Genomic DNA, 12,746 nt, shown 5'->3' with positions numbered 1-12,746 from the left:
GAAAAATTTTTTTAATTGATTTTGTAAAAATATGTCATTGATTTTTTAGAGAGAGAGGAAGGGAAATAGAACCATCCATGAGAGAGAATCATTGATCGGCTATGTCCTGTATGCCCCCTATTGGGAATCAAGCCCGCAACCCAGGCATGTGCCCTGACTGGGAATCAAACCGGCAACCTTCAAGTGCACCAGGAGACGCTCAAACAACTGAGCCACACTGGCCAGGGCAGCCATTCACTCTTATAGGTAACAAATATTGATTTAGCATATAACATATGTCAGGCACCGGGCTAGAAGTATGACTAAGACACAGCTGCTGTCCTGAGGAGCTCATGTCCAGGGAGTGAGAGCAAACACTACCATAAGATTTAGGGGAGAGAGTTGGTTCTGCCTCAGAGGGTAATGCAGAAGTAGGAAGATTCGGTCAGGGCTGTGAAGAAGTAGAATTTCAATTCGGTAATAACGATGGGGAGGATGGTATTCTGGGCAAAGGGGAGGCATCAAATATTTTGGGAGAATGACAGAATGCAATTCCCATATTAGGTGATGTTGAGGACTGGTGTGGAGCATGGATTGGAGGGGAAGAGTGGGCGCTAGGAGACAAATGAGAGGACCCCATTATGGGCTTGGGGTTCCCAGTCTCTGCCTACTCATTTAACAAACATTTATTGACCCTCCTCCAATCCTCCAGGTACTGTTCTAGGCCCTAGGGATACAGCATTGGACCGGAAACAGCCTCTACTGTTCTGTAGCTCACATTGTAGTAAGGCCCCTATGGCTTCAACAAAGCAAGTCAGAGTAAGGCCATCACAGGAGGTTGATATCTGAAATTAACATTCAGTAAGTATTGTGCATCTGTGTGGTTGTAAAAGGTAATTAAATATATTGAAATATTTTTAATTCTGTTGGTAACTAGCCCCTCACTCCAGAGTGCTCCTGCTACCCCAGCTCCTTCCTGGGGACTCTCCCAACCCCCTCATGACCTCTTATCACAGCAGGGCTCCAGAATCCCACTAGAATGCCTGAGCCAGCTTCCACTCAGATGGATCAGTGATTGTGCACCCACTACCATGTTAAATAGTTTTACTATCTCCCCTGTCTAAATCCTTCTATTATTCAAGGCTCAGCTCAAAGGCCACTTCTTCCAGGAAGTCTTTCTTGATTAACTCTGCACTAAAGGAAGAGATTTCTGGTGCCTCAGCCACCACAGTGCCTAACCTGCCCTCATTAATAACCTTGCCCACCATCTTATTCATATTAAGATGATTTATGATGCTTTATCTGTTCTAATACCTTAGCTCCATAAAGGCAGGGTTCAGTATTTGATTGATTGAGTCATTCTTCTATTCAATAGTCATTATTGAGCATTTTTCTCTCTGCAGATCACCTTGCCTGGACTTGAGAAAACCAAATTGACTAAGCTGACTTCCTTGCCCTCAGGGAAAGGAGTTCGTCATCAATGACCTGTGCATGTTGAACTGCAACTGTTCCAGGAACATGATACATTTTTTTTTTTTTTAAATTTTGAAAGGCATTTTGGGGGTCAGAGGAGCTTAGCTAAAGGAGCTAAGTTCTATGGTCTTAAGTCTAAGGCCTTAGGTTCTCCCCGTCCCCAGGACCCCATGCTTTTTATGATACCACATTTTTATGGCACCCCATTTTATGCCTTGTCAGAGTGACTGCTATACTGTATACCAAAAGCTTACATGGCTGAACAACAGCTGTTCTTGAAGCAGTCATTTTAGAAAGTAATTAGTCTAACCATCTAGATTGTCATTTCTGGAGCCAAATTAAGAGCCCTCCATCGATGGCAATTTGATCCAGTGTGCACATTGGATGGTCACCTCATTGACTTGGTCAGCTGTGCTGTCAGCACCCTGGTTGGCCCCTGATACATGGAAGGTCCATGGGAATATCTATATTGAATGGACCTGGACAAGATGGAGTGTGGAAACAAGGAATCTAGTTGAGGCGGAGAGGTTATGGGAAGCACAGGCGACAGAAACACCATGCTACCTGCAGTCTGGGGTCCTTACGTCTGGACATCTTTCTTCAACACTAACCCCAGCTCTATCTCATTTTCCCTCTTTCCAAATAGTCTGAATGTTTCCCTCTTTTTCCTTTTTAGGTCTCTGTCAGGATCTCTTTGCATATTTCTCTGTGCCATTCTGTGTGTCCACACATCTCCCTGCCCTCTCTGCTGCTTTCTCTCAGTAGTTCAGAGTCCAGAGCTGTGTCCAGGTGCAGATCTCTCTTTGTTATAGCTCCCTGACTTTCCAAATGCCATTCTGCATGGTGCTGCCTCTCTCTTGAGTTCTCTGTCTCTGTGTGTGACTGTGTCTTTGGTCTGGGTGGGGAATGTGGACTGTGACCTGGGATCGTACCTTCCCAGCTGGGAGTCTGCCAAACTCCAAAACAGGTTTGAGCTCCCAGAGTCTTGTTCCCTGAGCCTCCCCAGGTTGGGACAGAGTGTACTCAGGACTGATCGACTGGGGCACCCCCCACCTGGTGCACAACCTTAGTTAAGGCCAAGTCTTTGGTCATTAGGGTCTGTTCGCAAGGAGGGAGCTATTCGCTGGTGGGGAGGAGAAAAAGCCTCCCACTCCCCAGCCATGGATTAGAAGCAGACAGATCAAAGCCCTTCTGGGGCCTCGAGGCTGACCTGTAGTTCTGGCCGACCTCATCATCTGTGTTATTTCATAGGACTTCTGTGACAAACTACCACCAACTGGGTGGCTCAGAACAACAGAATTTTTCTCTCTCGGGAAGCCAGAAATCCGAAATCAAAGTGTTGGCAGGGCCCTGCTCCTTCTGAAAGCTTTAGAACCTCTTCTAGCTTCTGGTGGCTCCAGGAATTCCATGGCTTGCGGCTGCATAACTCCAATCACTGCCTCCAACTTCACAGGGCCTTCTCCCTGTCTCCCCACTGGTGCCTTTTAGGAACATGTCATTGGCTAGGGTCCACCAAGGTAACCCACAATGATCGTATTTCAAGATTTTTAGTTTAATTACATCTGCAAAGACCCCTTTTTCAAATAAGTTCATCATCACAGGCTGCTGGGGTTAGGGTATGGACATATCTTTATGGGGACCACCATTTAGCCCACTATGACATTAGCCGTTTAGAACTGATATTAGTCATTTTTAGCACAGGATGAGACGAAATGGGTTGGTGTTGGAAAGTCTCATGCCTTCTGCCCTCATCCCTCTTCATAGTCTCTGTAGGCAGTTTCCTCCACTTCCATGGTTTCTACAAGGTCATGACAGACAAGTATCCCGGGGTTGGGCTCTCTTCTCCACATCAGATCCATAAGCACCTGCCTAATTAACATCCAACATCCTTGGTGATATTATTGAGTTGCTGGATTAAGCTAACCCTACCTGCATCTGGACTTTTCAGTTGCATAAGCTAATAAAATATCTTATCGTTTATAGCCACTTTGAGTTTACTATTACTTATGACATAGTCTTGCTGGTATAAATTCCCTCCATGGCTTGGCCTCTCTCTGTCTCTCCAGTCTCCTTTTTCATCACTCCCTCCTTTGCAATCTATGCTCTAATCTTACTGAACTTCTAGCAGTTCCTTGAATGCACTATGTGTGTGTTATCTCCAAACTTTGTCCATGCTGTCTCTCTCACCTCTACTCTACTGCCAACCCTGCCCTCCAGGTTTTGCTCACCCTTCAGGTATCAATTCACACTGTCACTTCCTCCAAGAAGCCTTCCCTGACTCCTAGATGGGGTCACTCCGGCCTGCAGAAAAGCCCATACAGCTTTTGTAATGTTTATCTCACTTTACGGCGACTCCTTATCATGTCTGCCATGCTAGACTATCAGCATCAATAACAGCAGAGGCTGTATTTCATTATTCATGGTTTCATCTCCATGCCTAGCACAGGATGTGGCATATAAGAGGCATTTAATTCTTGTGGAATAACTGATAATTATTGTTCAAAGCATCACTAGGGCTTCTCCAGCATCCAGTGAGTTGAAAGCAGAGGTTGAGGGTAAAGAATAGAGAGGTGGTGGCTGCCTTCTGACCTTCTCCCACTGGTCCTGCCTTCCGTTGGCTTTGGGGATTGAGTTGGGAGTAGAGAGTCTGTCTGTTCCAGGTAGACTACGGGGTGTGCCTGACTTGCTCTGGGGGAGACGTGGTCTCCAGGAAATCAGTTGTCTCTAATTATACTCAGTGTGTCTTCTCGACATTTCCCTCTTCTTCCTCCCCAGTCTGAGCTCACAGTAGGCTCTATACAGCACCCTCACACACTGGCAGCACACCCAAACGCACCCACCACCACTGCACCCCCAGGTGCTGTGCTGTGTTCTCATCAACGGGGCTCACGGCGATACCAATCACCATGGGAATATCTGTCCCCGTCCTCACTTGAGATCTTAGTGCAAACCGTCCCACATTCTCGAGACCAGGCTTCCCACTATATGGTCTCACCAGTCTCCTTGGAACCCATTCCAAGGTACAGTCTGACCCAAACTCTCTCTTTCCTCCACCAAGCCCATCAAGTTGTTTCTCCCTGATCGAAGACCAGCATTTTTCCTTTCTCAGAATTTTTAGAATGTCAGAGAGCTAGAGGAGACCTCAGTCTCTGACAGTAACTTGGTTCTTGGCATGGGGCCCAGATTCCTAGGAATCCAGGATAATAGGCATGGGGTCCAAAGTCTATCTAAAACCTGAGTTTTTAATATTTTTTTTTCTGATTACAAAGTAATGCATGCACGCTCAAGCAGAAAACCTAGGAAGGCAGAAAAGTCCTATTCACCCCTTTAATCTCAATGATCCAGGACCTGGCACTGAGTAGGTGTTTAATAAATATCTGTTGAATGAATTATTCTCAATCTCATCACCAGAGATAAAAACCACTGTTTTATCCTTCTAGTCATATATATTATACATAAATGAGATCATCTTGTGCAAACAGCTGTATAGTCTGCTTTTTTTCTCTCAGCAATACACTATATACCTTTCCCCATAATGATAGCCTTTTAACATCATTTTAATGCTTTCATATTATTCCTTCAAATGGCTGTACCACATTTTTCCTAGCCAATTTACTACCTTTGGACATTTAGGTTATCTGTTCTTACAATGTTGTGCTTCACATCTTGGCACATATAATTTTGTCCACATATCTACTTCTTTAGAATGCATTGCTAGGCAATAAAAGAGGCACACTTTAAAGTTTCGAATATATACTGACAACGGCACTGCCAATTAACCCTCCAGAGCTAAAAAATCTGGTACACTAGGTATCACAGGCTAATCAACTGCAGGCTTTTGCCTTTAGCTATAATTAAGCAATTCAGAACCATTGTGTTAGTTATTGACACCTGCTGACTGGAAGCTAATTGGCTGTAAGTTTTGGAATAAGAAACAAAGTTAGTAACTTAAAACCTATAAACTTTCCTAAAAATATATTTATTGATTTTAGAGAATAAGGGGGAGAGATAGAAACATCAATGAAGAGAGAGAATCACTAATTGGCTGCCGCTTGCACACCCCACACTGGGGTTGAGCCTGCAACCCGTGCCCAAACCGTGACCTCCTGGTTCATAGGTCAACATTCAACCACTGAGCCACACCGGCTGGGCAAAACCTATAAACTTTTGTCCAGAGGCCAAAATATTTCAAACTTTTTGACTTGTGAGAGTTCCTAATTGTAAAGAAGCATTGAAAACGACTGAACCCCAGAGTCTGGCATCGGCCCCTTACAGAAGATGTACTGTAACTATTGCGCCTTTCCCAATTCTACCCATAGGACACAGGCCCTGCCAGTGTCTGCACCCCCAAGTCAGCGGGCTCAAAATCTAGGCTGCTGCCCCAATTAGATCCACTCAGGGGAGTCACTCACCTGCCCCACTCGGCTGTACTCCGACGGACCTCACGGACCTACAGCGCCGCCCTGGCGGTGGGGCGAGGCCCTAGCGGAGACGAGACGCTGCTTGGCAGGCCGCCGCGCATGCTCCGTCCTGCGCATAGCCTCCCGGCGCCAGGGGGCGCGCTCCTCCACGCTGCCCCGCCCCTGAGCGGTTGGCATTTGAATCTCCGCGGGCTGTGGCCGGAAATGTCCACCGGTCAGCAAGGCATGGAGGACCCGGGCCCCAGGGCCCGCTGCCCGGTGCAAGAGCAGCGTGCCCGTTGGGAGCGGAAACGCGCCTGCACCGCCCGGGAGCTGCTGGAGACCGAGCGGCGCTACCAGGAGCAGCTGGGGCTGGTGGCCACGGTGGGGGCCCCGCGTGTCCTCTCGAACGGGGCGGGGAGCCCAGGGTGTGGGAGGGCCTCTGCGAGGTCGGTGATCCCGACGGGGATCTTGCTCTGTCCTCCGGCCCCGGGCGCCGGGCAGACTTCTGCACATTCCAGCCGCGCCTTGGCGGTGTTCTCTCTCCGCAGTACTTCCTGGGGATTCTGAGAGCCAAGGGCACCCTGCGACCACCGGAGCGCCAGGCCCTGTTTGGGCCCTGGGAGCTCATTTACGGCGCCAGCCAGTGAGTGGAAGGGGCGTGTGGAGAGGGAAGGAGGGGGCACCTCGGCTTCTGGCACTGCACCGAGAGACCCAGGTTCATATTCCGAGCCTGCCAGTGACCTCACCTGTGGTCTTGGCCCAGTGCCCCAGTTCTCCGTCTGTAAAGTGGGGTAACAGCACTACCCATGGGTCAGGGGTAAAGGAATGAAATGCGGTGCTCCGGCAGTTCTTTGGCAGCTCTGTTATTGTCCTCACCCACTCAGAGAGCTGCTTCCCTACTTGGAAGGAGGGCACTGGGGGCAGGGGCTGGAGGGCTTCTGCCCCCACCTGGAGCTCTACACCCAATTTGCTGCCGACGCAGACAGGTCCCAGAGCACCCTGCAGGTAACTTGAAGGTGACCTCAAGTCCTTCCTCTCTTGCCCCATACATTTCCTCTTCATCTGGAGACTTACACTTCATACTGCCCCCGCATTCATAGAGCCCTTTGGGAGTCCAGTTCTGTGCTCCGTTCCCCGTAGGGAGATGGGTTCTCCCTGGAGCACACAGCTTGCTGAGGGCTGGGGATGTGTACGCAGGTGAATACAATGTAAGGAGTGGCTTCTCGCTCTGCTGCCAACCCTCTCCCTCACTCCAGGAACAACTAAAGAAAAGCAAGCATTTCCGGAGGTTCGTGAGGCTCCAGGAAGGCCGCCCCGAGTTTGGGGGCCTTCAGCTCCAGGACCTGCTCCCTTTGCCTCTGCAGCGGCTTCAGCAGTGAGTGAACTCTCCCTGACTCAGCCAGCTTCTCTTTCCTGAGGCCCTCCCCTTTGTGGGACTCGTGGGGTCTGTCCCAATGCCTCTCTCCTGGGACAAATTGCTCCTAGAATCCTTTTTGCAAGAGTAGACGAGAACCCACTGGAGTGCCTGGAGTCTGCAGCCTCAGGCCCTTAGCTGGGACGGTGGAACTCTACATTGAAGCTCGGGGGCTTGTGACGGGCTAGTGACACGGTATTTGGAAGAGTTTGCTGAGATGAGAGCCTGGTCCAGTTTAGAATTTCTGAAGAGTCTGCCCCTGATTCTTCCACGTGGGATGGGAAAGGGTGATGTGGTGTGAGCCCAGGTTTTGAAAGAGGGGATACCAAGCCAGAGCAGATCTTTCCTGGCTTTGCAGTGGAAGTACGTGTAAGGGGTTATGTGTGTGTCAGGCAGAGGGAATTTTTCCCAGCTCTACGTCCCCTCATAGACTTCCAACTGTCTAATTCTAGGTATGAAAATCTTGTTGTTGCTTTGGCTGAAAACACAAGTCCCAACAGCCCTGACCACCAACAGCTCACACGTATGTTCTTGCTCTGCCAAAACTCAGAGACAGAAGGCTGCCTTTCTTGTATCCCTTTTGGGTTGTGACCTCCAACAATGTCTGGTATGACCCTGTCTTCCTTTGACGTACATGATGTTCCGTTGTCCTGCCTGCTCTTCAACAAGTTAGACCCTAACCCTGGGTCCCTGGGGAGTCGCCTTTCTCCACTACCAGTCCCCAGAGTCACAGATGTGCTGGGAATGTTATTCCAGGGGCTGCGCGGCTGATCAGTGAGACTGCCCAGCGAGTTCACACCATTGGTCAGAAACAGAAGAATGACCAGCACCTCCGGCGTGTTCAGGCCCTTCTCAGCGGCCGCCAGGCGAAGGGGCTCACCTCAGGTAGTCTGCATCCTTCCCCCTAAGCCCTCAGTCTGCCCTTTTCTTACTCACATACCCAGTTTCCTCAGCCTCCCTTTTCTTTTATGCCCTCGGAGCATGGTCCTGGAGTTGCATCAGAATAACAGCTCTCCCATCCCCCCAGGTCGCTGGTTCCTATGCCAGGGCTGGCTGTTGGTGGTGCCTCCCCGTGGGGAACCTCGGCCCCGAATGTTCTTCCTGTTCTCTGATGTGCTTGTCCTGGCCAAGCCTCGACCCCCATTGCACCTGCTGCAGAGTGGCACCTTTCTCTGCCGGGCCGTCTACCCCATGGCCCAGTGTCAACTCCAAAGGGTCTTTGGCCACTCGGGGGGCCCTTGTGGTGGACTGCTCAGTGTAAGTAATAAGATGGGGGTCCTAGGTCAGATAGGAGAGGCCGAACATATGCCTCCAATACCTATGCCCCCGTTTATCTCCTTGGCCTGGACCCTCTTCATAGGAATTGGGCCAGCTACATTGAGAGAGCATAACTGGGTCTTTGGGTTCATATCTAGTTCTCACATGAGTCCTGAACGACCCCCATGGGAGCAGCAAGGCCTCGAGCTTTAGCCTGGACCTTTCTGAGCCATGCATTAAGAGGTGGTCTCTCCCCAGCTGTCCTTTCCTCATGAGAAGCTGCTGCTTATGTCCACGGACCGGGAGGAACTCCTGCGCTGGTACCACAGTCTGACTTTGGCCATCAGGTAGGTTGTCTCTTTCCTTGGTAAGTGTTGTGATGAGGCCCAGGAGCAGGAGATGAGCAGTTCTGGTCCTGTCTCATGTCCTACATCTGTGTGACACCACCCTACCACCCCTACCCCCTAGTTCAGGGGTCCTCAAACTTTTTAAACAGGGGGCCAGTTAAATGTCCCTCAGACTGTTGGAGGGCCGGACTATAGTTTAAAAAAAAAAACTATGAACAAATACCTATGCACACTGCACATATCTTATTTTGAAGTAAAAAAACAAAACGGGAACAAATACAATTATTTGTATTTGCATGTGGCCCGCGGGCCGTAGTTTGAGGACCCCTGCCCTAGTTGATGAGAGTATGAATAGCGTGCTCATGCCAATACCTGAACTGTCTTCTCTCCACAGCAGCCAGAAGAACTAGAAGATTCTTAAGAATTCCAGGACCCAGGATACTTCAGGGATAGGTCAGGGTCAGGAGCACAAAACTAAACAAAACAGAACCCTTCCTGGTTTGAGAAGGGTCATTTTGTGTTTGCCTAGGACTGGGTTATTTGACCAGCTCTTAAAAATCAGGAAACCAAGTCTGACCCATTTGAACCTTCACTGAACCAGCCCCTCCAGCACAGAAGAGAGGACTTGGGGCTGATGAGCTTGGTGCTATGTCTATGGCCAGTCGTTTATCAAGGCTATGGCTTTGCAAATGTGGCTATTTTTATAGTTTTATTTTCCCACTGGATTTAAGTAAAGTTTTTTTGGAAAGGCCTGTTTCAGCTATGTGATATGAGAAGAGGGAAGTTTGTGCCTGGAGGCTGGCATGACGGGCCTCAGGAGTACAAGGAGAAGAACTGGAGCTCCCTCTAGCTCCTCGGCTCTCACACTGGGAGGCAGCATCTTTTTGTCCTAATAAGGGAAGCTTTCCAAGAGGGGCCAGTTGTTCTTAGGCACCTAGTATGGGTGTGCGTGTGACCAGCTGGAATGGAAAAAGCACACAGGAGCATCCAATCACAAGAACAGACTTGGTTTTACTAAGCCTTCAGCTGTCGTCCCTCCTTCCCAGAGGGGGCTGGGACTGGGGCCCTTTGCCGCAGCCTTGCTGCATCTTCTCCTTAGCCCCTGCTCCACTCCCCACGGAGCAGCCGGGTTCCTTGTCTCTATGCTCCCATGTAGGGGGTGTAGGGGCTCTTCCCAAGCCTGACCGTCACCAGCCTCCTCGTCCTCCTCCTTCGCGCACGAGTCCTCAGGAAAGGGCATGCTCGCCTCTGTGAGGGGAAGACCAGGTCTGTCCCAGTTTCCGACACTTTGTCTCTACCGCCACCAGACTTTCAACCCCAGCCTGTTACCTGGTTCTGGAACCGCCACATCCTTGCTGGGCTTGTTCTTTTGTAGCAGCTGGTGGATGGTGTGTAACTTCATGTTCAGAAGCTCCTGCTGTGCTCCAGCCAGGGTAGTCACCCTGTGGATAGGTCCCCTCAGAGGCTGCCCAGTCTATGTCCCCACTTCTCACCTGCCACACACTGCTCTCCTTACCGCTCAAAAAGGGGGTCTAGCTGGGCCATCAGATTGTTCAGGTGTTGTTCCGTCTGGGCCAGCTGTTGTGTCAACTGGGCCAGCTGTTGCTCTGGAGGTAAGGGAGAGAGGAGAGCAATGGTTAGTCACCTTCTGCTGTCCCCCAACTCCCTACCAAGCAAGACGTCTGCCAAACCCACCTGACTGCAAGGATTCCTTCTTGCCTGCTTCTTCTTGGAGAACAGGAGCCTCCTTTTTCTCCTGCTGCAGAAGGAAATGGAGATACTGCAACAAGGCTCCCACCCCTGTCTCCACAGCCAGTAAGAGGAGGAGGAGGAGAATGTGAGGTAGAGAAAACTATTGGATTTTCACCTCAGAGAATCACAATCCCATCTAGTCCAGCTCCTCATCCAGGACATGAATGAAGCAGCCAGTCAGTACGCCCTCACAAGCGGACACTCAGTCTACTCTAACACCTCCTGGAAGAGAACAGCTCCCTCCAGGTTGATAAAGCTCTGGTTGTTAGTTTATATACAAAGCCAAAAACTGTCCTTCATGTATCTTCTTTTCATTGTGCTGATAAGAGCCTTCCAAAAGCATGTCTTTTCAACATGATAGCCCCTTGGGGATTTGACAACAGTGGTCATTCCCCCCACGACTGCCCCCTCTCACTTCCCTACTCCTCTCTGGCTTAATATCACCAATCTTTTCCAGTCAGTGCTCATTTGACATGACTTTCTCTGGTTGCTTTACTGAACTTGAGCTTTTTATTTTTTTAAAATATATTTTATTGATTTTTTACAGAGAGGACGGGAGAGGGATAGAGAGCTAGAAACATCAATGAGAGAGAAACATCGATCAGCTGCCTCCTGCACACTCCCCACTGGGGACGTGCACGCAACCAAGGTACATGCCCTTGACCGGAATCGAATCTGGGACCCTTTAGTCCGCAGGCCGACGCTCTATCCGCTGAGCCAAACCGGTCAGGGCTGAACTTGAGCTTTTAAATCAGTGCCCCAAAGAGAATAAAGTTTTCTCCAGGAATGTTCTGATCATAAGATAACACACAGTACTTATTTAGGAAATGGGCTGTCACATCACACAAATGAACTTCATTAGCCAAACAAGGAACTGTTGCTGTTATGTTTCTTCTGGACTATACTTGGGTCCAAGAATAGAATTTATCTGTCCTCTTTAAATTTCATCATTGAACTCAGTCCTTTATCCTAGCTTGTCAAGACTATTTGGGATCGTGATCAGCTGTCCCTTCTAGTTTTACATCATCTCCAAATTGCTCTGGAGCTATTTCCCAATGCAAGTGAGTGATAGGGCCAGGGCTGAATATACAGCCCTGGGAGGAACTACTTTCCATTTCAACAGTTTCAATCCACCAAAATGTACTGTCAATTCATATTTCAGGGCCTCGTTCCCAAGAACACGAGCCTGCTTGGTACCTTGAACTCAAAAAACACTGACTACCGTAACCAACCTCTTTGTGCCGAGGTTGGAATCTCACCAGGAACTCCACACTCGCTGGGTTCAAATCCCAGCTCCACTAGTTACTAGCTCTGACCTTGAGCAAGTCACTTAATCTCTTCAATGGCTTGTTGCGAAAACTACATGTGATATTTATTATTTACAATTTACCATGTGCCCTTCACATCCATTGCCTCGCTGGATGCTCAAAATGACCCCATAATGTTGGAAAGCCAAGGAACTACTGTTCATTTCATAGAACGACCGGAAGATGACTCTTGTTCTTGGTACCCTAACGCCCCCCGGGGAAATTCAGGCCCGGGGCATCCCCACCACGGGTCTCCCCGCACCTGCAAACACTTATAGAGCACGAAAGCCACGACGGCTGCGGTGTACAGCGCCCCCAGAGGCCACGCCCGGGCCCGCTCCTGCTGGTCCTTGGGCGGCGGCGGCCGCCGGCGTTCCGCGGCCTTAGGGCTGACCTGGGCGGGGTCCCCTGCGGAGGACGGAGGAGGGTCAATAGGGCTGGGACCCCAGGGCAGGCCCAGCCTCCCCCCAGCAGGCCTCGCTGGTACCTGGGTGTGCCTGGAGGTCGGGGCTGGGGCGGTCTCCGAGGACCCCCGGCAGCGCGGACACAAGCAGCAGCCCCAGAACACCCGCGGGCGGGACCGCGCTCGCCATCGCAGGCCGACAGACTAAGGCCCAGCGGCGCCAGGCAGCGGAGCGCCCCAGTGCTCATGGGTAGGCGCGCAGGCCTCGCTGCGGCCGCCCCCAGAGAGCCACGCCCACGTAGTGTGGGCGGGGCCACGCATATTTGCATAGGACCATTGGGCAAATTTTCCTAAATTAGTTAATTTCTTATCTATATTAGCTAGAATACCGCCAGAAGTCTCAGAAGATTA

General features: G+C 50.1%; 2 protein-coding genes across 4 annotated transcripts; one reads left to right on the top strand and one right to left on the bottom strand.

The window, feature by feature from the left end:
- Positions 1 to 6,098: 6,098 nt before the first annotated feature.
- ARHGEF39 (Rho guanine nucleotide exchange factor 39) lies at positions 6,099 to 10,967 on the top strand. 2 transcript variants are annotated; one of them, XM_059657285.1, is made up of 9 exons: positions 6,099 to 6,236; positions 6,404 to 6,498; positions 6,740 to 6,860; positions 7,112 to 7,230; positions 7,722 to 7,792; positions 8,026 to 8,154; positions 8,297 to 8,526; positions 8,785 to 8,873; positions 9,271 to 10,967. In XM_059657285.1, exons 1-9 carry the CDS (start codon positions 6,099 to 6,101, stop codon positions 9,281 to 9,283), a joined length of 1,005 nt encoding a protein of 334 aa, XP_059513268.1. In that variant the 3' UTR covers positions 9,284 to 10,967. The 2 variants fall into 2 exon arrangements, with proteins under 2 accessions (XP_059513268.1, XP_059513267.1); XM_059657284.1 differs by having other exon boundaries at positions 9,268 to 10,967.
- On the bottom strand, positions 9,860 to 12,615 carry CCDC107 (coiled-coil domain containing 107). 2 transcript variants are annotated; one of them, XM_059657287.1, is made up of 6 exons: positions 12,420 to 12,615; positions 12,195 to 12,340; positions 10,569 to 10,629; positions 10,390 to 10,480; positions 10,203 to 10,315; positions 9,860 to 10,121 (listed from the first exon to the last, which is right to left on the bottom strand). In XM_059657287.1, the coding sequence occupies exons 1-6, from the start codon at positions 12,523 to 12,525 to the stop codon at positions 9,865 to 9,867; spliced, it is 774 nt and encodes a 257-aa protein (XP_059513270.1). In that variant the 5' UTR covers positions 12,526 to 12,615; the 3' UTR covers positions 9,860 to 9,864. The 2 variants fall into 2 exon arrangements, with proteins under 2 accessions (XP_059513270.1, XP_059513269.1); XM_059657286.1 differs by having other exon boundaries at positions 10,569 to 10,632; positions 12,420 to 12,614.
- Between the last annotated feature and the right edge of the window lie 131 nt (positions 12,616 to 12,746).

The sequence above is a fragment of the Myotis daubentonii genome, chromosome 11, assembly GCF_963259705.1.
Source record: "Myotis daubentonii chromosome 11, mMyoDau2.1, whole genome shotgun sequence".
Classification (NCBI taxonomy): Eukaryota; Metazoa; Chordata; class Mammalia; order Chiroptera; family Vespertilionidae; genus Myotis; species Myotis daubentonii.
Note: the sequence above shows the minus strand (reverse complement) of the source record. Positions and strands in the feature narration are given on the sequence as shown.